Source organism: Clarias gariepinus, chromosome 24 (assembly GCF_024256425.1).
Source record: "Clarias gariepinus isolate MV-2021 ecotype Netherlands chromosome 24, CGAR_prim_01v2, whole genome shotgun sequence".
Lineage (NCBI taxonomy): Eukaryota > Metazoa > Chordata > Actinopteri > Siluriformes > Clariidae > Clarias > Clarias gariepinus.
Genome location: NC_071123.1, coordinates 15792674 through 15818473, shown reverse-complemented (window position 1 = coordinate 15818473; position 25800 = coordinate 15792674). Strand labels below are relative to the sequence as shown.

The 25800-nt window shown below is 39.5% G+C and overlaps 2 protein-coding genes across 2 annotated transcripts; one reads left to right on the top strand and one right to left on the bottom strand.

Annotated features, from left to right (window-relative positions):
• Positions 1–7909: 7909 nt before the first annotated feature.
• On the top strand, positions 7910–18129 carry lig3 (ligase III, DNA, ATP-dependent). Its single transcript, XM_053485565.1, has 21 exons — positions 7910–8053; positions 8702–9246; positions 9339–9467; positions 10098–10310; positions 10416–10567; positions 10675–10841; positions 12132–12209; positions 12388–12556; positions 12697–12852; positions 12936–13067; positions 13147–13226; positions 13381–13468; positions 14430–14507; positions 14606–14729; positions 14872–15014; positions 15126–15200; positions 15307–15453; positions 15968–16118; positions 16329–16450; positions 16580–16660; positions 16994–18129. Exons 2-21 carry the CDS (start codon positions 8754–8756, stop codon positions 17225–17227), a joined length of 3012 nt encoding a protein of 1003 aa, XP_053341540.1. The 5' UTR covers positions 7910–8053; positions 8702–8753; the 3' UTR covers positions 17228–18129.
• An 83-nt stretch (positions 18130–18212) lies between these two features.
• rad51d (RAD51 paralog D) lies at positions 18213–24805 on the bottom strand. Its single transcript, XM_053485566.1, has 10 exons — positions 24538–24805; positions 24397–24458; positions 23449–23567; positions 22266–22347; positions 21416–21550; positions 20980–21075; positions 20192–20285; positions 20031–20101; positions 19761–19919; positions 18213–18509 (listed from the first exon to the last, which is right to left on the bottom strand). Exons 1-10 carry the CDS (start codon positions 24617–24619, stop codon positions 18411–18413), a joined length of 999 nt encoding a protein of 332 aa, XP_053341541.1. The 5' UTR covers positions 24620–24805; the 3' UTR covers positions 18213–18410.
• Positions 24806–25800: the final 995 nt, after the last annotated feature.

Below are 25800 nucleotides of genomic sequence, written 5' to 3'. Positions count from 1 at the left end.
TTATTATTATTATTTTTTTGTGGTTTTCCAATTTTCTCCCCAATATTAGTCGCAGCCAATTCCTCCCCGTCACTAGGGGGCTCCCACATTAAGGCTACTACTACCACTCAGTCGGGAGGGCGAAGACTATCCCGTGTTTCCTCCGAACCGTGTGACGTCAGCCGACCGCATCTTTTCAAACTGCTTGCTCACGTACCATTAGGGGCAGAATAACACATTCGGAGGAAAGCGCTAGCCGCTCCTTCCACCTGCGCGAGCTCACAGACGTCCCTGATTGGTTGTAGAGCTGTGATTAATGTGGAAGCGCAAGTACCTCTCATCCCTCCCCTCTGAGAGAGATCGGCCAATCAGCTCTCTCCGTGCCTCCAGCTGTGAGAGGAAAACAGCATCACCCGGGGTTCGAACCAGGATCCCCGGATGGCGAGCGCTTTACCACTGCGCCACTCAGAGGCCCCCGAGGACTAATACTCTTAAACCCTAATGGGATGATGTGTACAGAAATGAAGAAAAATCCTACGGGATCTACAGATCCCAAACAGATCAACAAACCATAGCAAATGAACCAGGAACAGAGATGTCAGTGGTGATAAATGTGGCAATCCTAAATGACAGCAACATCAAAAGGAAGGATATATAATGATTGTGATACGCTGAGAACTGAAAAGGAGAGTCAGTGCTGTCATATTGATGATAGGTGCACTTGACACTATGATGCAACATAGAACAAACATTACATAACTCAGTTTCAGCCGCACTTTTACGCAAAGATATCTGATATCTAGCCAATCCTATGGCAGCAACTTAATCCATGTATTCATAAACAGTTAACATGGTCAAGACGATCTGCTCAAGTTCAACCCAAGCATCAGAATGGGAAAGAACAGAGATTTAAGTGGCTTTGATCAGGCTGGTCTGAGTATTTCCAAAACTGCTGATCTACTGGGATTTTCACTCACAACCATATCTAGCGTTTACAGAGAATGGTCTAAAAAAAAAAAAATACATTTCCAATGAGGGTAGTTGAATGGGCAGAAATGTCTTGCTGTGGCCAGAGGTCAGAGGACAGCCTGGTTTGAGCTGATAGAAAGGCAACAGTAACTCATGTAACGTCTCATTACAATCGATGTATTCAGAAAAGCAGCTCTGAACAAATGTCGAAACTTAAAATTGATGGGCTACATCAGTAGAAGACCACAACGGGTGCCACTCCTGTCAGCTATAAACAGCTGTGCATGTGCAAAATTGGACAATAAAGGAGATTGGAAAAACACTGCCTGGTCTGATGGGTCTCAGTTTCTGCTACGGCTTTCAGATGTTATGGTCAGAATTTGTCATAAACAATATGAAAGCATGGATCCATTCTGCATTTTATAACACTGCACCATGTTCCCTCCGATCCTCCAGCACTGCTCGCCTCATCCCACCATATCTCAGGGATCGAGGGCGGCATTCATCCAGGCTCTTTTCTGTTCTAGCACCTAGGTGGTGGAATGAACTTCCTCTAGATGTCCGTACATCAGAGACTTTGACTATCTTTAACCGACGACTCAAGACACATCTGTTTCACCAGTACTTGGACTAACCCCCAAAAAAAAAAAAAACCCTTTTCCTAGTTGTGTTGGACTAATGGCACTTAGTTATTAACCTAGTTAAGCCAGTGTAAGTATGTATCCAATGATGTAAACATTAAAGCACTTTTTGTAAGTCGCTCTGGATAAGAGTGTCAAATGCCTAAATGTAAATGTAAATAACAGGTACAGGCTGATAGTGGTGTAATGGTGTGGGTAATCTTCTTGGCATGGTTTGGACCCCTAGTAAAAAATTAAGCATGGTTTAGGTTTTGTTGCTGTTCATGTCCATCCCTTTATGAACATAGGATTATACACCAGGTCACAAAGCTAAAATGATCTCAGACTGGTTTCTTGAACACGACAGAAATCAATCCACCAGATCTCAATCCAATAGAGCCACCTTTGGAATGTGTTGGAAGGGGAGATTCGCGTCATGGATGTGCAGCCGACAAATCTAAAGGTTAATATGGACCAAAATCAAAGTCTAAGGAGAGTTTCCAGCACCTTGTTGAATCCATGCCATAAGGAGTTAAAGCAGTTCTGGAGGCAAAGGGGGTAAAACCCAGCTCTAGCAAGGTGCAGAAAGTGAAGTGAGGTTATATGCTCACCATTTACTTATATTATAATGGGAAAAAAATGACTCTCGATTGTTTTGACCATGGCGTGACTGTTGAATGGAATATTTTAGAAACTGATCAGTTCCTATGATTTACATGCACAACCTATTAAACAGAATGGCAAGAAGCATCAAGCCATAAGTGGTTTTGTGGCTGAAAACACCTTGGTAATGAGAGAAGTCTGAGGAGACAGGAGCTGCCTGGAAAGCAAAAGTAACTTACGACTGTGGTGAGCACAAAAACACCTCAGAAGGCAAACCTTATTAATGATTAAGGTGGATGAGCTACAGTAGCACTACATGGTGAGCCAACGTAGGCAATATGCCCTAAAAGTACAAAAATATGTCCTCTCGAGAATATCAAAGCATCATGGTAAATGTTAGTACACTTTATGATAATGCATGCTGAGGATCATTGATGCATTAGGGGTGTTTTTTTTAATGGTGTATTCTAATAATTTACATTCAGTTCATTTTTTTTTTTTTGCCTGCCACAACATCTAAACCTGAGCGCAGATTCATCTTTCAAAAAAATAATGACCACCTATCAAATAGTCAAACCAACACAGAAAAGGAAAAAAAAACATCTCATAATTTAACCATCAGTGTTTCCCAAACAATCCTGTCGAAATGTTAAACCTGCAACAGAAAATAATCTGCAATAAGTTGGTTTTTATATTACTGTCTTGGGTGCAGACAGACTATAATATAAAAGCATATCCTACTTATTTAGAGGAAACGTTTAGGGCTTGGGGGATTTGTAGGAATTAAGAAGTGCTACCGTGGAAAAGTCAAACCTAAAATGAGAACTATTAGATCACATCTTGTGTTTTCTGCTTTTCCAAGCCAGAGGCGATAAATTATAGCCTGCATTATTGTGTATTCGCGAAGATGTTCAAAAAAATATCACTTTTCTCGAATGTCAGATTCTATTTCTAACCACCGCCTCTTTGGCCCATATCAGATGAGGCAGGAGGCTAAAAAGATCAAGACTGAATGTTTTATACCAAATTTAGCCTACTACAACCCAACGCAGGCTGATCATACTAATGTTGTTTTGCAGAAGAATGTTGCTTGGGGCGGGGGGGACCTGCTGGGGGGGAGGGGGGCGCAAAGTTAAAAGGTTTATCCAGCCACTGAGATTCTGTAGCAGTGTTTCCTCGCTAATTAATTCTTTCCCCCCAAATGGCCCAAGGCTCAGAATGAGCAAACCTCTGGTTACTAGTTCATAGCATGTAGCTCTGTATCAGCCCTTTTAGATATGGTAATGAATTAAATGGAGTGCAACAAATAGATCATTAAAACTGCATTTGTAAGTTCTGTGTATTCTAATAATTTACATTTGCTGCAAGTTGGACTCTTATTGTAAAATATATATCGTTTTTTTTGTTTTGTTTTTTTTGTAGAAGAAAATGGCTGTCGTCTGAGACAGTGTTTTCTTTCAAACCAAATGACGTATTACGGATTTTGTAGAACCACGAAAATGCAAATCCAGAAGGATCCTTATGGCATTTGGGAACTGAGAACAAGGGCAGAGTGAATTACTTCTTACTTAAGATGGTTTTGGAGCTGTTGCATAAATCAATTTGTACACATATGTGATCTTTTTTTAAGCTTATGCTGTATTATATTTCATCATATCACAAAAAAGTGTTTACATTTAACCTAGATTTATGCACTGGAAGCATATTAAGTAAAAAAAAAAATTGCCCTCACGTTTGTTTCTCCTGACTTCATTATTTTAGCCTAAAACATGGTTGCCTTTGCCAGTAGTTTAAAACTTTGTTTGGCGTAGATGATTCTTTTAACAAGACCATGAGAATCTTTGTTAGATCAAATCCATATCCTCCTACTTATTATTATGGAACACATATAATTTCCAACATCCTCTAGATATTGAACATTCCTTCCTGTTTCCTTCCTGAAATGCTAAAACTTAGCTGTCCTAGAATTCCCATACTTTTTTTTTACCCCACTGGACAGCCCACGACTTTTGATTATGCAAAATATGAGGGTAAAAACTGACTTTATTTCTCTCTACATAATCATGTTCTACACTAATGTATCACAGTATCACAGCATTTTATGAGTGCTCGGATACCCTCAAGTTTTCTCATGCCGGAGACAAGATCAGGCAGAAACGCTAGCCTCCCATGAACTCCTTAAATGGCCCAAAGACAGGTGGAAATGGTTGGAGCGAGGTCAGGAGTGTACAGTTCACTTGGCAGTAAGTCCCAACTGAGTTCCTGAAATTGTGAGTGCAAGTGGATGCGCATGAATGATTTTGTGTGCAGGTACTACAGACTGAGGCGACAAGTTATCTGGCGCAATTTGGCGATCTGTCGAGTTTTATCAGTCGGATCAGGTGTTCCACTCACTAAGTGTTTTTATGGGAAGGACTTGCAATGGACTCCGAGCCACCTCGGCTGCGACATCAAACATTTTCACCATTCCAATGTATTTCTGTAGCTAAAAGTCTCCTTACTGTAACTGTGCTTGAAGTCTTCTGTAAAGGTCAATCATTTTTAGAAGTTTCATCACAGTTCCCGGTTTGACTTGAACGCCGCTCGTACAATAAACTCAGTAGACTGCGGCACTCCAGCAAGTGAGACTGATTGCCTGCGAATGTCCATGCGTCAACTTACTTATGCATCAATATATATGTGATGCTCCAACCATGGAATGGCACACACAGCCCTTTATATCAGTCAAGCCAAGAACCAATAAGCAGCACGGTGATTTCAGAAGATTTAATCTTGGGAATGGAGGCAGGATTGTAAAAGATGTCATAAATAATAGGCTTGGACCTCTGCTCTGATGATCCAGCATGCGGGCTCTGAGATGAGGTGAAGGGGGGGATAAGCGTAAATCATATTTTTGGCGATCAAACCAAAACGCTTTAAATATCTAAAATCATTCGCAAATAATAATCAAATCTCCGCACCGCACGCTGGCACAAGGGTTGCTCTGAGCAGTAGATGGTACCTGTTTAAAAATGATAAAAATGAACAGACTACAAGAAATAATGAAGACCCTAGTGTAAACTGGAAATGTTTGTTTACTTATTTATTTATTTTCTGAACTGATATTTGTTGGAGAGAAGTACTGACATCTTTTGGGTTGATTAGGAAATGCAAGCATTTCTGTCTCTTATGTGTTTAATTAAAACAATTATATACATATAATACAGTATATGTCCCCTATATATACAGTATATACAGTCTTATGCAAAAGTTTGTGCACCCCTTGATAAATAACAGATTTTGTTGATTTTTTAATTGAAAAGATGTTAACACAGTCTCTCTTTGAAAAATAAATAAAATGCACAATTTTTTTGGCAAACATTGGTGCATAGTTACTTTTTATGCCATAAATTGAACAAAAATAAAAAATAAAAACATTATTATGGCACTGTGCAAAAGTTTGGGCACCGGATTCTTTTTGATTTACCGGAGTCTCCGATTCTTTTCACAAGGTTTCAGACCTTAATCAGCTCATTAGATCTAAGGCTAGGCAACAGCTGTCATTAGTAAATGCCATTTTAAAAGCTTTACAAATATTTTAAATCTTCAAACCTTGTGCACACACTTTCCTCTAAACAGCTGTGTAAGACTCGAACCAAAGAATATTACAGAACTGGAAGCCTTTTGCAAGGAAGAACAGGAGAAAATCCCAAATACAAGAATTGAAAGACTTTTAGCTGGCTATAAAAAGCATTCACAAGTTCTGCCAGAGAAGGTGTTACTAAGTACTGATTATGTAGGGTGCCCAAACTTTTGCACAGCGCCATAATACTGTTTTTTTATTTTTTATTTTGGCATAAGAAGTAACTATGCATTAATGTTTGCTAAAAAATATTATGGATTTTCTCTCTCCAAGAGAGACTGTGTTAGCTTCTTTTCGAATAAAAAATTATTAAAATCAGTTATTTATCAAGGGGTGCCCAAATGCCACCTGTGTACTAAAAAAAATGTGTGCTGTATTATTGAAGACTGCTCAGTCAAACATGCCAGTCTGCTGTGGGGTCACCTCACGGGGCCATAACCATAATTTCAAGGTGTGTGGACTGCTGTAGCGCGATGACCTGTTCATATGGGACAACAGGTCAGGTCTGGTGGATAATGGGCACAGATGGCTCATAAGTAATGTCAACAACAGACAGAACCCTGGTCCGTTCATTTTAAATTAAGCTGTAAGCGACACAGAATGTGCTACAGACTTATTTATAACAGTGACGTTAAACAGAAATGTAATAATAATAATAATTATTATTATTATTATTATTATTATTATTATTATTATATCATCTTAATGGCTTCATGTTGAATCAAAATTTACTTTAGTGACAAATGGCTGGATACAGAAAATAATATATATGGCAATTATGTTTGACATTGATCCTACGCATGCGCAGTTCAGTAATGATGGCCAAATGAAGTCAGTGTCATTAAAAGAGGCTTCATTTAAGAGCTCATTATACTGACATCTAGTGGGCAAATCTTGTGTAGCAAATAGATCCTAGCATCACCAGCAGCCAAATTAATATGGGCATGGTGCTGCAAGTAATATCTCAAAGATCATTGACGGTTGTCAGGTTTTTTTGGGGTTTTTTTTTTTTGCATATGTGTGTGTGTGTGGGGAGGGGTTGAAGTGGTTAGCACTGTCGCCTTAGCACCTCCAGTGTCCGGGTTCAATTCCCGGCCAAGCTCGATTCCCGTCTCTGTGTGCATGGAGTTTGCATGCTTTTCCGGTGCTTGGTGGGTTTCCTCCGGGTACTCCGGTTTCCTCTCACAGTCCAAAGACATGTAGGTTAGGTTGATTGGTGTTCCCGAACTGCCTGTAGTATGTAAGAGTATTTGTGTGCCCTGCGATGGATCGGCCCCCTGTCCAGGGTGTACCCCGCCTTGTGCCCTAAGTCTCCTGGGATAGGCTCCAGGTCCCCGCAACCCTGAATACAGGATAAAGCATATAGCAGATGAGTAAGAGTGTGTGTGTGTGAACAATTTACAAATAGGTCAAATTTACAAACAATATACAAATAGGTCAAATAGGCAAATAAATAGCACAGATTCACATGATCATGTGGTTTAATGGTTGTTTTACACATTTTAATATCTGAAGCTTTCTCGTTAATGCATACTGGCAAGGCTTCTATACAAGAACTTTTTATAATCTGAATTATGTTGTGTTTATTGTTTATCAGATCTGTGCCACTTGGGTTTTTGAGCTACAGTAAACAGTCAATATTTGTTGTAAAAACTTTTGCTTTAAAAGTATTAGTAGTGTTATAAACACCTGGTAGATGTTACTGAATTTGTTTCCATCTGAAAACTGTTCTGTCATGTAATATGTTGCTTTTTTTACAGGCATGCACACAGATAGATAAATAGATAGAATATTGTCAATCATGAATATTATAGTTAAAAAATAAAACATATTATAGAATAAGAATATTTATTAAATATTAAATATTATACATAATCGCATGTTTTCTGTAATGTTATTTATTTATTAATTTTTAAGTGATGTTTTAACATATTGAAAAGCTTTGTATATAATGCAGAAATGATAAACATACAGTATATAACACAATTTAAAGATAACGGTGCTTTTGCACGGAATGCTGATTGGCCACGTCATCGATGATGTCATTTGGAACCTCCTTTCGGAGCTTCGGGTTCACACGTAACAAATAATCCTAGTACACAGGAAGCGCGTGCAAACAAAGAGGAAGCGCGTGTGTTGTACTTAAAGGGGAACGCACTGTGCAGGGGAAACTGTTGTCTTAGGAGGTACGTCGTTTCAAAGCCAAACGACGAGACGGAATTGTAAATTTGTTCACAGTGATAACATTAATACCAAGAAGGTAAGATTTGCGGTTTGTTTAGAGCTTGGATGAGCATGTGCGGTAACTTAGCTAGCAACCAAATCAGCTTTAGCTGCAGCAGTTAGCGCCCCCTCTGGCTCAATCCTAAATCCTCCAGTGCTTCCTTTAAGAGTGCGCAACACTCAGTGACTCACACATCCTATCTAGGGCACTTGATTTATAATACAGGCATATTCTGGATGAAACCCGTATACTGTGGAGCTGCTACATGGTGTTTTAACAAGTTAGTCCAGCTAGCTAGCTGCCTTTTCGTTATTCCAGTCAGCAATATTAGCAAATTGTATCCTTATTTTTTTCCTTTAAATTCATATTATTATAAATGCATCGTGTTATAATGTGAATTGAGCTAGCTTAATGTAGCAGCTCTTGTTTTACTGTATTCTCTGAAGTTATTCAATTTCATACTTTTTTTTTCTTAATATGGAAAAAAAGTTTTGTTTTTGGTGTAATGTAAGTTAAACTTATTAAATTTATAGGTCATAATTTATCATTAGAATTATTAATTTAGATGCACCATTTTAGCTTTAAGCATCAATGGGAAACATTTCCTGTTTACTCATGTGACGTCATCACGTTAACCAAATTAAAGGTGTGACATGAAAGAACACTTCTTCATTTGTCTTCTAGAAATCACCACCGTGTGCTGTGTGAGATGCTTCACATTCCAGTATAACGCTGAATGCATGGGCTCGGCTTTTACAAGGCAGCCAGAAACCTCTCCAGGACTTTACGCCTGTTCCAGACACGAAGCTTGTGTCTTACCCAACAGCGCTGTCACCCTGTCGTCTACGCTTGGGGCTTTGTTTCATCGGTGAGACACTTTAGTCTGTCACCTCCATCTTTCCTTGCCGTCTCTCGGGCCACATTTCAGGACGACTGGGCAACCATGGCTGAGCAGAGATTCTGCGTGGAGTACGCTAAGCGCGGGCAAGCAGGCTGCAAGAAATGCAAAGACAAGATCGTGAAGGGGTTGGTGCGAATCGGGAAGATCGTGCCTAACCCATTCAGCGAGTCCGCGGGAGAGATGAAGGAGTGGTATCACGTGAAGTGCATGTTCGAGAAGCTGGAGCGTGCACGTGCGACCACCAAGAAGATCGAGGACATTACTGACCTGGAGGGCTGGGAGGAGTTACAAGATGAGGAAAAAGAGCTAATCAATAAGCTTGTAGCAGGTATGTATGGTGGGCACGGCACATGGGGGATACACTGTCTTAATGCTTAAATCTTCACCCTTCACCCACAGTCCTCTCTCTTGTCTGGACAGACCTGGCTGCTAAGACAAACTCGAGTCCGAAGAAGAAGGTGCAAGCCAAGTTAAACACCAGCGGCCAATTATCAGCTCCTTCCGCCGATCCGACTGTGAACGCGCCACGCAAGTTTTCTGGCTTTACAGGTATTCCTTTGGGAAATTGTATTAGGATTTGCTCGTTAAAAAAAAAGACAGTCTGACAATAACTTTGCCTTACACTTCACATCACCTCTATGTTTTAGTAATTGCGTGTGTTATCATATTAGTGATTACAGAGATCGCAGACATTTAACTTTTTTTAATGGCTACGTTGTTTTCCATACACACACACGAAGGGTGTTTTCACCTTAGGGCCCCAGGATCATTTCCGAGAACACCTACCTCAAAGTGTTAATTTTGATCAGTGAGAACATGATCGTTCCATACTGCCGTCCCAAAATCAGCTGGAAAAAGTGGTCTTGAGAACAATACCGTGTCTGATTGATTCAGATGTGGAAGCCAATCATTCCTGAGAACTGGAGTAGATTACAGTTTAGGTGCACAATCTTTGTAGCATGCAAGCCACAAATCAATCTCTTCCTCTGACCTACATGGCCATAGCTGATAAAATAGGAAGGCACACACAAGCGTTACTGTTGACTTTTTACCCCACTAAAAAGGAAATAATATTACTCGTAGTGTGAAGGTTAACTGCCTCGTTATCTTCTGCTCTTGTGTTAAATGGTTAAAACGTGTTAAATGGTAAAAAGTAATCGTGCTCTCTGTCTCCCACAGCCTCGAAGGCAGGTTCGTCATCGTCGAGTCCAGGCCCATCTCCTGCCAAAGCCCCACATGGCAGCGTTCTATCCGCCCAGTTTTGCCAGCCCGACCATAAAGACTGTCTGTTTCGTGAATTTCGCAAGCTCTGTGCCATGGTGGCTGAGAGGTCCAGCTACAACGCGAAGACCGAGATCATCAAGGACTTCCTGAAGAAGGGTTCTGGTGGAGGTAGGAATTACTAGCACAAGTTTCATTTTGTTTCAAAGACATGCCAAAGTAAAATAGGAGCAAACTCATCTCTCTGTGTTCTTTCTCTGCATTCCTCCTACAAAGACAAGTTTAAGGGAGATCTCTACCTGACAGTGAAGCTGCTCCTCCCAGGCGTAGTGAAAAGTGTTTACAACCTCAACGACAAGCAAATCGTCAAACTCTTCAGTCGCATCCTGAACTGCAACCAGGACGAGATGGTGCGCGACCTAGAACAGGTCAGTAATCACCCCGTTACACGTTGGGGAAAAAAATGCTAAAACAAGATATTGCTTGAATGCCTCTGTTTAAAAACAAACTGTGTGCATTTCTGGGCAAAACAAAGGGCGACGTCTCTGAGACAGTAAGGATGTTTTTCGATGCCAGCAAGTCGTTTCCACCTTCAACCAAGAGTCTGCTGACCATCCAGGAAGTGGATGCGTCGCTGAACCGCTTGGCTCAGCTCACTAAGGAAGACGAGCAGCAGGCAGAGCTGGAGGCAATCGCTAAAAAGTGAGCCGTATTTTATTGTCAGAATGCATGTATCCAAGAGCCTTGAGATTTTCAATACCATTTAAAATTATATATTATATAATATAGGATAAATTTCAGATAAATTTTGGCAGAAGATAATAAACAGAATTTACTCATCAGTTTGCCCTAAACACACAGTAGTTCAATTAAAAATTGTCCATCGGCTTCACTGGTCCAAGGTAAATCTAAATAAGGCAAAAAAAAATCACAGAGGACTATTACAACATATTACATTTCATGTTATCTAATATAGAAAGGAACCAGCTGCTCTACTGCATATGTTCTGTACATACCCAATGTTATATCATTTTTGGAGTTTTATTTTTGATACCTTGTCAAAAATATGCCAAATACCATTACCATTCATTGCACTTTTTGGTGTTAATTCAAGTGGTGCTCGCCTGAATGACCAGGCCTATATGATGGCCTTCTCACTAGGAGAATGATCCTGCTTAAGTGGAAGGAGCCGTTTTCACACATGGGTGCTCACTGGATTAAACAGGTCTTGTTTTTGTTTTTTTTATTTATTTATTTAGAAAAGATTCGCTATTCCATAATGGGAATAACGAAATATTTCTTTTTCCGTTTCATTTTCATCTAATTGTTTATGTATATATTTTCTCTTTTTTTTTTCTTTTGCTGACTGGCTGTTGTTTTCTGGTGGTGTGAGGTAATGGGATTGTGTAGAAAAATAGAAAATAATAATAGTGTACCATGTATGTATATGTATCTTGTTTAACTTTTCAATAACATTTAGTCCTGATTTGACTTGAGCACTTCTTGGATGAGGTTTGTTCAAATTAAACTAGGACTAACTGTTGCCGTAATTATTTTTTTTTAGCAATATATTAATTTGTCTTGTATCCTCTCTGAGGGCAGTATGGTGGCCTCTCACTGACAGGGTTTGATTTCTTACTCGAGTCTGTCTGAATAGAGTTTGCATGTTTTTTCTGTGTTTGGTGAGTTTTCCCTCTCACAGTCCAAAGACATGCAGATTTGGCTTATAGGCGTTCCCAGATTGCCCGCAGTGTGTGCAAATGTGCATGTGTTGTGTGCATTTATGCTCTATGCTGGATTGGCACCTTGTCCAGGATGTACCCTGCCTTGTGCTCAGGGTTTCCAGGGATAGGCTTCAGGATTCCTGCCGACCCTGAATAGAATATACAGTGTAAAAGATGAACAAATGAAAGAATATCCTCATTGCAGAGTGAAGTTTGTGCATGTAGTTGGTTGATTTTTAAACATAAATTTTTTTTCTCTAAATAACAGATGCACAGGGAACGACTTGAAGTGTTACATACGTCTAGTAAAACATGATCTGAAGATAAATTCTGGTGCCAAACACGTGTAAGTACTGCCTAACACCTGTTCTCACAGCAGACTAGGAATATAGGATGATACAAACTAACACACAGCATCTTTTTCAGCATATGCTGATTTAATTATTTCATCAAGAACAGCTGATTTTAAAAAAATAATTCCCTTTTTTTCTTCTTTCTTTCCCCATTTGCACTTTTCCGGGCAGCCTGGATGCATTAGACCCCAACGCCTACGATGCTTTCAAAGCTTCTCGAAACCTCGGCGACGTAATCGATAGAGTCCTGCGCAATCAGCAGGACGCGTCGAACGGCAACGGCCCAAGGAAGCACTTGAGTGTCGAGGCCACGTTACTGACTCCTGTGCAGCCTATGCTGGTCAGAGCTTTTACTTTTAATATAAAGCTTTTAATACTGCATATGTGGATTATTAGTCTTATTCGGCTATTGATTAGACAATTCTGAATTTTTCCAAAACTCTTACGAGTTCTTGTTTTTCGTTTTTATTTTTTTTTTAGGCGGAAGCCTGCAAGTCGGTTGAATACGCCATGAAGAAGTGTCCTAACGGAATGTACTCGGAGATCAAGTACGACGGCGAGCGCGTGCAAGTGCACAAGAGTGGAGATCACTTCAGCTACTTCAGCCGCAGCCTCAAACCCGTGCTGCCTCACAAGGTATGACACTCATTTTTTGTTTGTTTGCTGTTACATATGAATCTAATCCTGCGTGCATGACTTGACTTTGCTGTCCTTCTCAGGTGGCCCATTTCAAAGAGTTTATACCTCAGGCCTTTGCTGGAGGCCACAGCATGATCCTAGACGCTGAAGTTCTCCTGATTGATACCAACACCAGCAAGCCGCTGCCTTTTGGGACGTTAGGAGTGCACAAAGTAAGCCAATGTCTTATTTTATTTTAGTAGAGAGGTGTATGATTAGAGATTCCTGACATTCTGACATTGTTTTTTTTAGAAAGCGGCTTTTCAGGATGCACAAGTGTGCCTGTTTGTTTTTGACTGCATTTATTTTAACGGCGTTAGCCTCATGGACAAGTGAGTCGAAGTGTTTAGTTGTCTAAATGCAACAAAACTACCTTAACACCAGTTTTTCCTGTTTATTTCATTATGTTGATTAATTGCTACTTTGACAGAAGCCATTTAGTATCAGTGATGTCTTACTGTGTTGTTTGTTTTTTTTTTTTCCCAGGCCACTTTGCGAAAGGAGAAAATTTCTTCACGACAACATGGTGGAAGTTCCAAACAGGATTCTGTTTTCCGAGATGAAGCATGTAACGGTGCGTCTTCCTTTTTCTGTTCCACAATCGTATACAAATATCAATATACGTAATAAATATTTATCCTATTCTGTAGCAGTTAATGTATCACCACACAGACTCAAAAAACGTATTATTATTATTAGTATTATTTATATACACTATTGCCAAAAGTATTCGCTCACCTGCCCCTACATGCATATGAACTTGAGTAACATCCAATTCTTGTCCCAAGGGAGGGGCTGTCCCCAAACAAAAGTTAAGAGCATAAAATTTACCTAAATGCCTCGGTATGCTGAAGCATAAGAGTTCCTTTCACTGGAATGCTCTAAACTGTTTACATTGGATTAGGGCTGTAGCTATCATATATTTTACTAATCGAGTATTCTGCCAAAAATTTTATTGAGTAATCGGATAAAATGTACTTTTGCTTAATTAAACAGCAATGTAATATACATATAAGAGAAACAAAGCTTTTCTTTTTAAACAAATCAACTTTCATTTTTTTTAATGCATACAGCATTTTATTTAAAAAAAAAGTCATTATTCACAATACAAGGAACAGCTTAAAGTTGACTGAGGTGAATTAAGTGCATTACAGTGTCATACTTTCTTATTTTAAAGTCTCAGATGCAAAAAAAAAAGGTATTTTAAATGACTAAGTATCAAAAAACTAAGGCAAACATTAAAATAAATAATTATACAAAAACACCAAGTTGTGCAACTTAACTTTTAAAACTTTAAGTTATTTTCTTTGGCTTACTGATATGTTTATCGCTCCCTTACATTTTGCAGCCCGCAACAGAACGCTCTCTCAAATCAATACACAACTGCTTCTTCGTCGGTGTTTACTGTGTCACAGCATGACAAATAATTTCTATGTGGTACAACATATAATTATTTGCTAAGCTTGTTTAGAATTGTGACTACATCTATAAAAGATGTAAATCTGTAATAAACGAGGGGTTGTGTGTTCTGACAGAGAGCTGCTGACCTGGCTGAAATGATCACACGAGTCATCAGAGAGGGACTGGAAGGACTCGTGCTGAAAGACATCAAGGTAAAGCGACTTGAGGTTAAGTTAAATAGCTTGATCCTATTGAGGCATTGTGTGCGGTACATGAACAAGATATGTATGAGATCTCTGTATGTCAAAAGGGGATGTATGAACCTGGGAAACGTCACTGGCTGAAGGTGAAGAAAGACTACCTGAACGAAGGAGCGATGGCGGACACGGCCGATCTGGTGGTTTTGGGCGGGTTTTATGGAAGCGGCTCAAAAGGTGTGTAAAATGCCTCACTTAAACAATTACATTCTGGCTCAGGCCCATGCACCTGGTAATGTTAATATTATATCCATAAAACAATGTTTTCTCTAACCTTGGTGATTGATTGATTAACCTTGTCCGATTCTGTTCCACACAGGTGGAATCATGTCAAGTTTCCTCATGGGCTGCTACGATCCCGCGTCCAAAAAATGGTGCACGGTTACCAAATGCTCCGGAGGCTTTGACGATGCCACTCTAGCCAGACTGCAAAAGGAGCTGGACATGATTAAAATTGTCAAGGTTAAGGAAAAAAAAAACAATCCCAGTTCTGAGCATTTCATTTCCACATTCGGCTCTTAACATGAATTGCAATACACTGACGGCGGTTTTTATGGTTTGCTCTTTTCACAGGATCCCAGCAAGATCCCGCCATGGCTGAATATAGTCAAGAACTACTATCCGGATTTTCTCATCCGAGATCCTGAGGTAAAAATTTATTTTATTCCCGATATTATAATTTCAGGATTTTATTATTATTATCATATTAATGTGTCTAAAAATTTTCGTGTCTCCGTGTTTCTCTCGCTCGCAGAAAGCGCCGGTTTGGGAGATCACAGGAGCGGAGTTCTCAAAGTCGGAAATGCACACCGCCGACGGCATCTCCATCCGCTTTCCACGCTGCACCCGTATGCGTGACGATAAGGACTGGAAGACGGCCACCAACCTTCCCCAGCTCAAGGTTCAACAACACTAAAAGTGCATAGTAAATATTTATGTACACTGTGGTCAAAACTATGTGGACCCCACCTGTACCTCAACTATGGCCATGAATATGGAGTTGGTTAACTTTCTTGTGACTTTAATGGATTCCATTCTTCTGAAAAGGCTTTTGTGTACAGAGATCTGTGATCGTTGAGGTTCGCAAAAGGTTGGCGGGACTGGTGTCTTGGTGTGTAGGTCATTTGTGTTCTTCCTCACCAAATCATGTCTGTATGGAGCTCACGTCTGTATGGAGCTTGCTATGCTTGAACTGGTTTGAGTCCTCAGTTCTCCAGTATACAAAGACGTTCTAGACACGTTGGCTTCTCCAACTGAATGGGACAGAGCAACATACGATGGGTGTCCACATACTTTTGAACATGTTGTGTACACCAAGTTAGTGTAACCTGAGATTAATGTTTGTGTTTAAGATGAGGTAAGATGATGAATTGAGTTGCTACAAATGAAAAATGGTTGAAATGTCTATTTTGCAGGAGCTTTACCGTGTCTCGAAGGAAACGAGCGATTTTGAGGTGACGGCAGGGCAGTCTACAAGCAGCAAAGACGACAAGAGCTCATCAGGAGGAGACAGCGGAGGCAGCTCACCGTCCACCTCCAACAGAGCAACAAGCTCGAGCAAAGCTAGTAAGTGCATCCATTTTTTAGCTTTTCTTTTAAATTTTTTTTTTTTTTTTTAATGCAAGTTATCTTTAAATTTGACACTAAAATCCAATCATCGTCATTGTTCTGGATTTTGTTCCGGCAACTATTGGGGACTCCAGTTAAAGCGAGTAATTTGGTGCTTTATAACGTATTCCTGACAGCTTATTAAATAAAATCTTTTTTTTTCCTCAGACAATGGTCACACTCCAAAGCCAAAGCCGGTAAAACCTGCAACTACTACTACTTCGGTGAAAACTGCAACTCCGTCCCCTGCCAAGAGGAAGCTGCCTGCTGAGGAACATGGTGCAAAGAAGGTCTGCTATACATTTGAAAGGGACAAATGTTACTTTTATTTTTTTTCCTACACCATATAAGGTATGCAGCATTTTCCGCTCTCCTGGAGAGATTTACTCAGGTCATTTTTTTGCTCTGGCTCTTTTCAGATGAAGATCGAACCAGTTCAGAGCAACAGGCAAAGCGAAGCTAAAGCTTCTCCAGCTAAGGCAGATCCAAAGAGTGAAAAGGTCAGTGTCCTTTTGTGCAGTGAAAAAGTGAGTGTAAAAAAAAAAACAGGAACCAGTTGCATGAGAGTCTGGGAAATGTTAATGTGCAGAAACTTTTTCCACATGTTAGATGTTTAGTCAGCGCCTCAAATATTAGCACTCTGTAACTGTCAAAACTAATGCTATAAGCTTTCTAAGGCAGCCAATTGATTCACCAACAAAATCGCTGTTTCATGGACATTAAATCGAACTAGTACTTCATAAATTTGTGAAAATATAATTGATTTCATACAACTTTGTTTTTTTTCTTTACTAATTCCTAAAAAATTAATTTACTATTTTTTTTTTTACCAGACTTTGCTGGACATCTTCACTGGAGTAAAGCTGTACCTTCCCGAATCAGTGCAGGACTATGAGAAGCTTCGGCGTTACTTCGTAGCGTATGACGGAGAGCTCGTTCCCGATTACGCCGCTGCCTCTGCAACACACACGCTAGCCACCCCCGAGGAGGGAAGCAAGGCCCAGAGAGTCAGCTCCAACTGGATCTGGCAGTGCATAAAGAAAAGGAGATTGGTTCCTCCCTGCTGAAAAAAAGAAAGATATAGACCGAACCGTCCTGCTGCTTTGGCAAACACTTACTGCAAAAAAAAAAAAAGTGTCCTTCAGAACGTCTGTCAACTGAAAATATTATTGACCATAACACAATGCGTGTGTTCATTCAGGACAAACTTTATGAACTTGTGTCAGTTTACTTTTTTTTACCATGGTGTGGTACAGTATGTCAATAGCAACTTGAGTTTTCCAGTTCTTCTAAAAATCAGTTTTTAGAAGCTTTTTTTTTTTTTTTTTTTTAGCAAAGGCTATCACTGATAGTAGGTATAATTCTGTCTTTGGGATTAAGTTTGTAGAATCACAAACTTCTGCAGAATGTCAACATTATGTGTCGAACGTATGACGTTTTATAGAAAAAGAAACCAGCTTTCTAGAATAGGAGACGATGTAATTTGCGTATGCAAAGCAGAATGAACAGCTGGGCCCCGTTCCTAAATTGACACTACAGACTACAAAAATCTACAGACAGACATCTTAATGTTAACTACTCGCTTCATCTGGCTGAACTGACTACGTCCTCAGGTGTGACATCCACAGTCTGATGAAAATAAAGAGGATTTTTATAAGCTAACAAACTTTTGCCCTAACACATTGCAGTGTGTTGCAGTGCATGATTGTGATTGCTCTGTCAGGCCATAGTGGCAGTGGAGATGATTTGACATTTAAAAAAAAAAAAGAAGAAAAAAAAAACGTAAAGAACCAGTTTGTGAAAGTGTGCATTTTTATAGGAGGTGAAAGGACATGGTCATAAAGCAATAAAAATCTGGGTATTTCCTAAACATGAACACAAGACGCACCAAGATCATGACATTTCAGGTGCAAATCAGATTAATAGTTTGTAGTGGTTCTTTACAATAAAAACCCATCAGCAGACAAATAAACACTGCTACTTTATCAAAGTGTTTACATTTTATTTTTTTTTATAGCATAGATACATATATAGACACATACAAGCTATACATATTATGAAAGGTACAAAATATAAAAGGTCTTCAACAGAAAAAGCATCTACAGTAATTTAATGCAAATACAAACACTGTAGTACTCTGTATATTAACCTAGACCTTTTCCTTTTCTTCTCAAAATCTGCATTGCAAATTATTTTACAGCATCACTTTTCTAAATGTTGAAAACACCAAAAGGTCAGCAGTGGGCCTTCTTATGAACCAGTGTCCAATTTCCTCTTCCCTCCAAACCCAGTCTGTGACTGTCCACAAGGTGGTGGACTCAAATCAAACTCCTTCATTATGTAGCAGGGCTTTCAGACAAAAACAAACACCATTTCTATTATGTTAATGACCACATGTACATAAAATAATCACTTGCCATACAATCCTATATTTATGGTGTGTATAAATAATTTATATGTAAAGCAAGGGTGCCAATAATTCTGGAGTTGACGAAAATAACAAACATTATGTAAAGGGAATAAAATACTACTTCTTTATTGAAAACTAATATGTAACGATTTTCCTTTTTTCCAACCAAGCCATCAGAACATTCTAGCTAGAACAGTACTTATTAAAGCAAGGGCAATAATTCTGGCCCTGACTAAAGCAGCAATGATATTCAATTTTTTTATTTCTATCAAAAGAGCAAGAATTAACAAAACACATTGATTTCAATTATTGGCACCCCTGGAAATTCCACCAATAATGTATATTTAAAGCAAGGGTGTCAATAATTCTGGAGATTACAACATTGGGATAAAAAAAATATTAACATGATTTTTCTTACTGTAAAGAAACTTTAAACAAAGCCACCAGTCACAATTATTGGCAACCCACGTACTTATGCTCAGTAATGATACCTTTTTAAGCAGTTAAACATTTTTTTTTCCCGATTTTCTTCCTAATTTAGTCATGGCCAATTCCTCCCCGTCACTAGGGGGCTCCCACATTAAGGCTACTACTACCATTCAGCCGGAAGGGCGAAGACTATCCCGTGTTTCCTCCGAACGGCGTGACGTCAGTCGACCGCATCTTTTCGAACTGCTTGCTCACGCACCAATAGGCGCGGAGTAAGACAATCGGAGGACAGCGCTAGCCGCTCCTTCCGCGTGCGCGAGCTCACAGACGCCCCTGATTGGCTGTAGAGCCGTGATTAATGTGGGAGCGTAAGTACCTCTCATCCCTCCCCCCTGAGAGAGCTCGGCCAATCAGCTCTCTCTAGGCCTCCGGCTGTGAGAGGAAAACAGCATCACCCGGGGTTCGAACCAGGATCCCCGGATGATAGGGTGAGTGCTTTACCACTGCGCCACTCCGAGGCAAGGGTGGCAATAATTTTAGAGCTGACTGAAACAGGAACATTATTTAAATGGAATTAAATGTATATTCCTTATGATAAATTCATTTATTCTATTTCTTTTTAACACTTAAAAAGGTCAAAAATAGGGACCTTTGGAAATTTCACCAATAATGCTCCATTTTAAGGTAAGGGGGGCCATTAATTCTGAAGCTGAGCAGAACATTTTCCGAAAGGAGTTAAAGGATTGAAACAGAAAACTCACCTGCCGAGAGGATTTAAGAAGCGTGGCTGTGCGTAAGCTAGAAGCTCCAGGCGGCTCTGTTCGCTGCAGGAGGATGCGTGTACGTGGGACGTGACTCCATGACTGCCCCAGTCCTGCCTTGAGCTGACTGTTCCCGTCTCGTGTTACGTGATTGGTCACCTGGTGCATTCGAATGATAAATGCAGTCACTGGCTGCGTACGATTCACACTATAATGACCGACTATGGGAAACCTGTCTCCACGGTTACCCAATGAAGAACGAATACTCACCAGAATGGCTACATTAAAATCTTTGGCGATCGTTTTCAGCTCTGTAGCCAGCTGCATCATTAAGGACATACCTACACAACAGTGGTCGGGGAAAACAATAAATACATCAACTTTCACTCAACTGCATAAGACTAACTATATTTCTTTTTTTAAAATTCCACCTTCGTTCTGTTTTCCTCCAAGCATATGGGAGAGCACAGCTGACACGGAATCCACGATGACGGTTTTGACCGAACCACCGACACCAACATCTCCCTTAAAGCACAAAGTGATCAGATCAAACTAGAGTGTATATGTAGTCCCCGACTTACGAACGAGTTCTGTTTTGGGAGCACGTCCGTAGGTCGGATTTGTTCTTAAGTCCGACAAAGTGAAACTTGTACGCCTTGGACATGAATATACAATAGAAAGCATACCAATCCACTTGACTAAATCTCTGTCCCCTTCCCCCACACTGCCATCATGTGGCCAAAAACCATAACCGCTCCTAAGGAAATTAATCTCACATGTCTAATGTAACAGTGTTGTCTCTGCACCTTTAAAACGCGAGGGGAATCCTGGACGCCATTTTGTCTCAGACTGCATTGGACTGTGATTTATCATCAGGACACCTTCACAGGACAAACATTTTCTAACATCATGCTCCCAGACTGATTCACCTAAACTATTGAGGCCGACTCATTTCTCCCTCAACCCCCACACGCACACACATACAATATACCAGACTTTTATACATGCACTTACACACTGAAAATATTGTATATAATTGTAAATATTGGTATCTGCTGCACTGCAGTAATTTTTCTTTTTTTTTTTTTTTACACTTGGGGTACTTTCGTGACTTGTTCACACCACGGTCTGTTCGTATCTATGGAAATTCGTAACTCGGGGACTTGCTGTAATTGTCTTCTTTAAATCAGTTTAATATCTATTAAAGGTCTTGGTTTACCTTCTGGAGACTGCTGGCTCTTAGATTTTGAAGGCAGGACAATAAGGTGAAGATGTCAAACACCCGGAGCACGCTGATCCTCTGAAGAGCGTTCATCTACATACATGTATGCATAAACCCAGCAGTTATTCGTTAGGAATAAACTCCTTAATTTAGTGCTGTTAGGGGAAAATAATAATCGGCAGCCTGGGAAGATTTACAGTTCCCGGCCCAAAGTGTTTTATTCCTCTTATACAGCAATCGCATTATGACGTCACATTTTTATTCATTAACAGTTACATTTAAAGTTGTACATGAAACGTGTTATTACTTACAGTAATTTAAGAAACAATAACTGTATAAGTGGACGCTGCGGATTACCATTAATCAACACCATCTGAGTAATCAGAACTCAGAACGGAGGAATAGATTTCGAGCGGCGCTCCGTTGCGCTCACCTGCTGTGCCGTATTGTCGGTTTTCTGCCGGAGCATCTCAAGCAGCCGGTGTGCGCACATCCCTCCGTTTGTGTCGATGTACATTACCTTCTGCTTGAGCTCATGTGCAACGTGGACAGCCACGCTGAAGCACGTCTAAGGGTGAAGATGAGATAGGAACAATCAACATAAATAAATGCTTAATTAAATAGAGGCAACGGACCACATGCAGCAACATTTTCGTAAATTTCCCATCAAATTTCTATTCGCTTTCAATTAAGAGAAAAACTAAAGAGAAGTCAAAGCCAGATATCTCATAATCATGAAATCCAGAACTCATAATTATGACTTATTATAAGGTGTACAGATTATGTAATTATGATTTATGAGATATTAAGTCATAATTACGAGTTAGTAAATCATAATTACAAATTAATTATAAGATAATTCCTACGATTTCTTTTTCTTTTATGAATGCAATGCGCTTCCGTAGAAACATCCCAGAAATTCAAGAAAGAATTGTGAATATCTTTAAAAATAAGAGAAAATTTGTTTGTATATTGCTACTTGCATGAGAACCAGTGCGTCATGTGCTTTGATGCCTGATTTTGCCATTACGGATGAGAAAAGTCCTTGACATTCGGAAAAATAATTTCATTCATTCATTCATCCATCCATCTTACTAACAGCTTATGAAAATTAATTAAACACTGTAAATCAGGAAGGTCAAAAATAAGTCTAGGCCACTGCACATGCTGAGAATTCACATTGTAATGATGCCTCTTTCAAAAAAAAAAAAAAGGACCAATTTAGATGTTTCCAACAAAAGGGGTGAAAAGTCTAGTCATCACATGTCATAATAAAAGCTCACCTGTGTTTTACCTGTTCCTGGGCCTCCACAGAGTTCAGTGATCTCCCCTGTGTACAGACCCGAATCAAGCAGGGTATCCACGCTGCACAGACGGAGAGAAGAAAAGCCAAATTTCAGCTTTAAACACGATGAAACTCGGTTATTCACAGGTACACATGTTATAGAGAAGTACAGTACACAGTACTGTCTTACATTATGGAAACCATTGCCAGCATTCCAGCAAAGGAGGATGAAATCTGTGTTGCAATGGTTTTGTGAACCGATGATCGGGTGTCCACATACCTTTGGCTGTATAGGGTACTATTATTTGTATTACAGTATATTATTTGCACATACTGTATACAAATTACTATATGGACATTAACCAAAAATGGTCTTTCCATTTTTAACACTTTTAGTTAGGATTCACTGACATAACCATCAAATCAGATGTGCACTTTGTAGTCATTTTAGGCGGATCTCCGGTGTGTGTGTGTGTGTGTGCTTTTTGTTCTTCTTTTATTTTTGTATTGGCTAGGGTTTAAATAGGACAGTTTCTTTTCCATAATATGACCTCATGAGAAGAGCCCCTCCCCTGTCTTGTTGTTCAGACCTGCTGTTATCTGGTGGGTGTAGCTCAGCTGTAGCTCATTTACATAGACACTGAACTGGCGCATTTGCAGGAGGAGTGAAAAAAGGAAACTTGCGGGATAAAAAACTGCATAATCTAAGGGAGAGTAAAAAAACATACACTCAGAGAATGAGCCCAGAGAATTGTGTTAAACTGTTAAAAAATAGTGAAACATGGGACCTTTTATTTAAAAAGACAAAACAAAAAAAAAAAATTTAATACTGACCAGATTGGCCCAATTTGTTTCCTACTAGTACACAATGTTAACACGAAAGTAACCACTCCTGCAAATGCGTCTTTTTCACAATGCCCTTTCCCCTTCGCTGAACCGGCTTTTTCGCCAGGCAAATTTTATTCACGTTTGAACTGAATGCTTCTTTACAGGCTTTAGAATGTACTGTAGCTCAGATATACAGCTAAACCACCAAACTAAAGTTCACACATTCTCAAACTATGCTGTCATTCCTACAAATGGCTGATTGTCTCCGAGTCCTGGATACCGCTCGCCATTTCGCTGCTGCAGATTATCGAAGGACTTGTTTGGTCGACGGGAGCGTGGGAACACTCTCTCACCTAGCAATTCCTGTGGAGAGAATAGAAGTGGAGCTCAGCAGCTCGTCGTACAGGTCGGCTCCTGAGACCGGAAACGCTGTGTGCTGAGCCAGAAGCACGCGCCGGACTGCCACCAAGGCCTGGGGAGAACATGCGAAGACAACTTACTGGGTTTAAGCTGAGAATAATAGCAATATTGTCATTCTTGTCATCATGATACACTTGTCAGAGATATCATGGGTAATATAATGTATTGAAAAACAACAGATTGGAAACAGAACAGTTGGCCTTGTTTTGTAGAAGCTGTTAAACTATCTGATTGACAATTAATCGGATTAAATATTCTTTCGTAGGATTACGAGTCAATAAAAATAGCTTTTGGTATTTCCATTATCCAATCAAACGTCCGATATAAAGAGCACGACTAGGTCATTTTCATAACCAGTTTTGTAACAAATCCCATTTCCTGTTTTAACAATTGTTCATGTGTTCTGCATTTGCTTAACTATTGTTTCTAAGCTCTTCTTCATCTTTGTCATTGAACAGAAAGTTATAGTTCTGATCAAATGGATGTGAAAATGATTATTGGTTGAAAATAAGAGATCCATTAGGTGACCAAAGAAGACTTGGATGGAAAGGTGACATGAGAGACATAGGAATGATAATAAATGTGTTACTGCAGTTTATTGATACATTTAGCGATAGATTGCCACCCTGTGAAGGGTGTACCCGCCTCTGATCCTAAGGCTCTGGCCCCCCATGACCCTTTATACAGAATAAAGTGGTAGAGAAATAAGTTCCCTTGTAGTTGAAGTTAGTTTGTATTGTTTAAATGCAAACAAAATCTAGAGGGAAAAAGATATCGGGATATTTATAAAATCGTGATACAATTTTAATCGAATCAGCACAGATGTGTCGAGATAATATTGTATTGGGAGGTGACAGCTGATTCCCATCAAAACTACAAACCTTGTAGGACACTGAGCATTTCTGGGCCAGATGTTCAGGATCAGACAAGACAAGATCCTCCACTGAAAGACAAACAGGGTTAATTACAGCAATGCTGAATCCAAATGTAATGAGAAAGCAGCCTGTGATTGCAGAAGAAACCTGTTCTAACATCTCCTTCATGTAGAGCTTTGATGAGGTCTTCACTCAGCCCTGGACACACACCTTCTCTTAGAAGCACCATGGCACTTCCGGTCGTAAGTTTAATAACAACAACTTACTCAGTTTTTTCATCAGAGCACGATAAAATAAAAAGAATAATAATATTAATATAATATTAATATTAATAATAATAATAATATGACTACAAACAAATGCTGCTTATTAACATTAAGATCTCACAACAAAATCATTCACTCGTAACAGCAACTCCCGCCTAAAAGATGCGAAGCTTAGTAGATTGACAGAGCGACCAGTCAATCACATTCACGTTTGCCTTTTTTTGTGTTCTATATTAACCAATGAAAATAAACATTGTTTTGACGCTACCATTTGATACCATCTGATTGGTCGAGCTAAGGTTGTTTATGCCAAACGTAACACGATAAATCCCGCCTACTGTACAATGATTGGCTAATTCACGGTAGTTCTCAGCGTATACTGGCGTATGAAGAGAGTCTGGGTTGCCAGATCCCAGTTTGATCCCTACATTAGACAGTTTATACAGTATACATATATACAGTATATATATAAATTATTTAGAAATGTTAAACATATATAAAATACTAATTATGTTTTAAGTTAACCAATAAACTATTTCTTGATCTAATCATTGCCAGTACAGTAACAGTACAAACAGGTGTTCAAATCAACCCAAGACTTTTGATTGTGCAAAAACAAAAGGTACGAGAGGGAAAAATCCTTTTCTCTATATAATCCCCTGCTACACTAATGCACTTATGCCAGCTTTTCACTAGTGCTTGGATACCATTAAAGTAGAATTTCTTTCAGTATGATCAGATTGCCTACATCTAAAACACTGGCCTCCCAGGAACTCCTTAAATGGCCAAAACATGTTGAAATATCTTTGTACAAGGTCAGGACTGTACGGGGGATGTGGCAATAACTTACAGCCTAGTTCCTGCAAGCGGTGTTGGTGTGTGTAGAGTTTGACCAGATATTGTTACTTAACCATAGACATTGTTACTTAATTCGTATCCCAAAATGTTGAGGACAAGTTATGTGTCGATATGCAAGGATCAGACGATTCCCTTGTTGAATGTTCAGCCAGGACCATAATTCACATCTTTACAAAGTTTGCACCATTCAAATACTTTACTGCAGCTAATATTTAGACACTTTTAGGTATTTAAAACTATGTTGGATTTTTTTTTACATTTTTATATTATAAAAGTTTATATATAT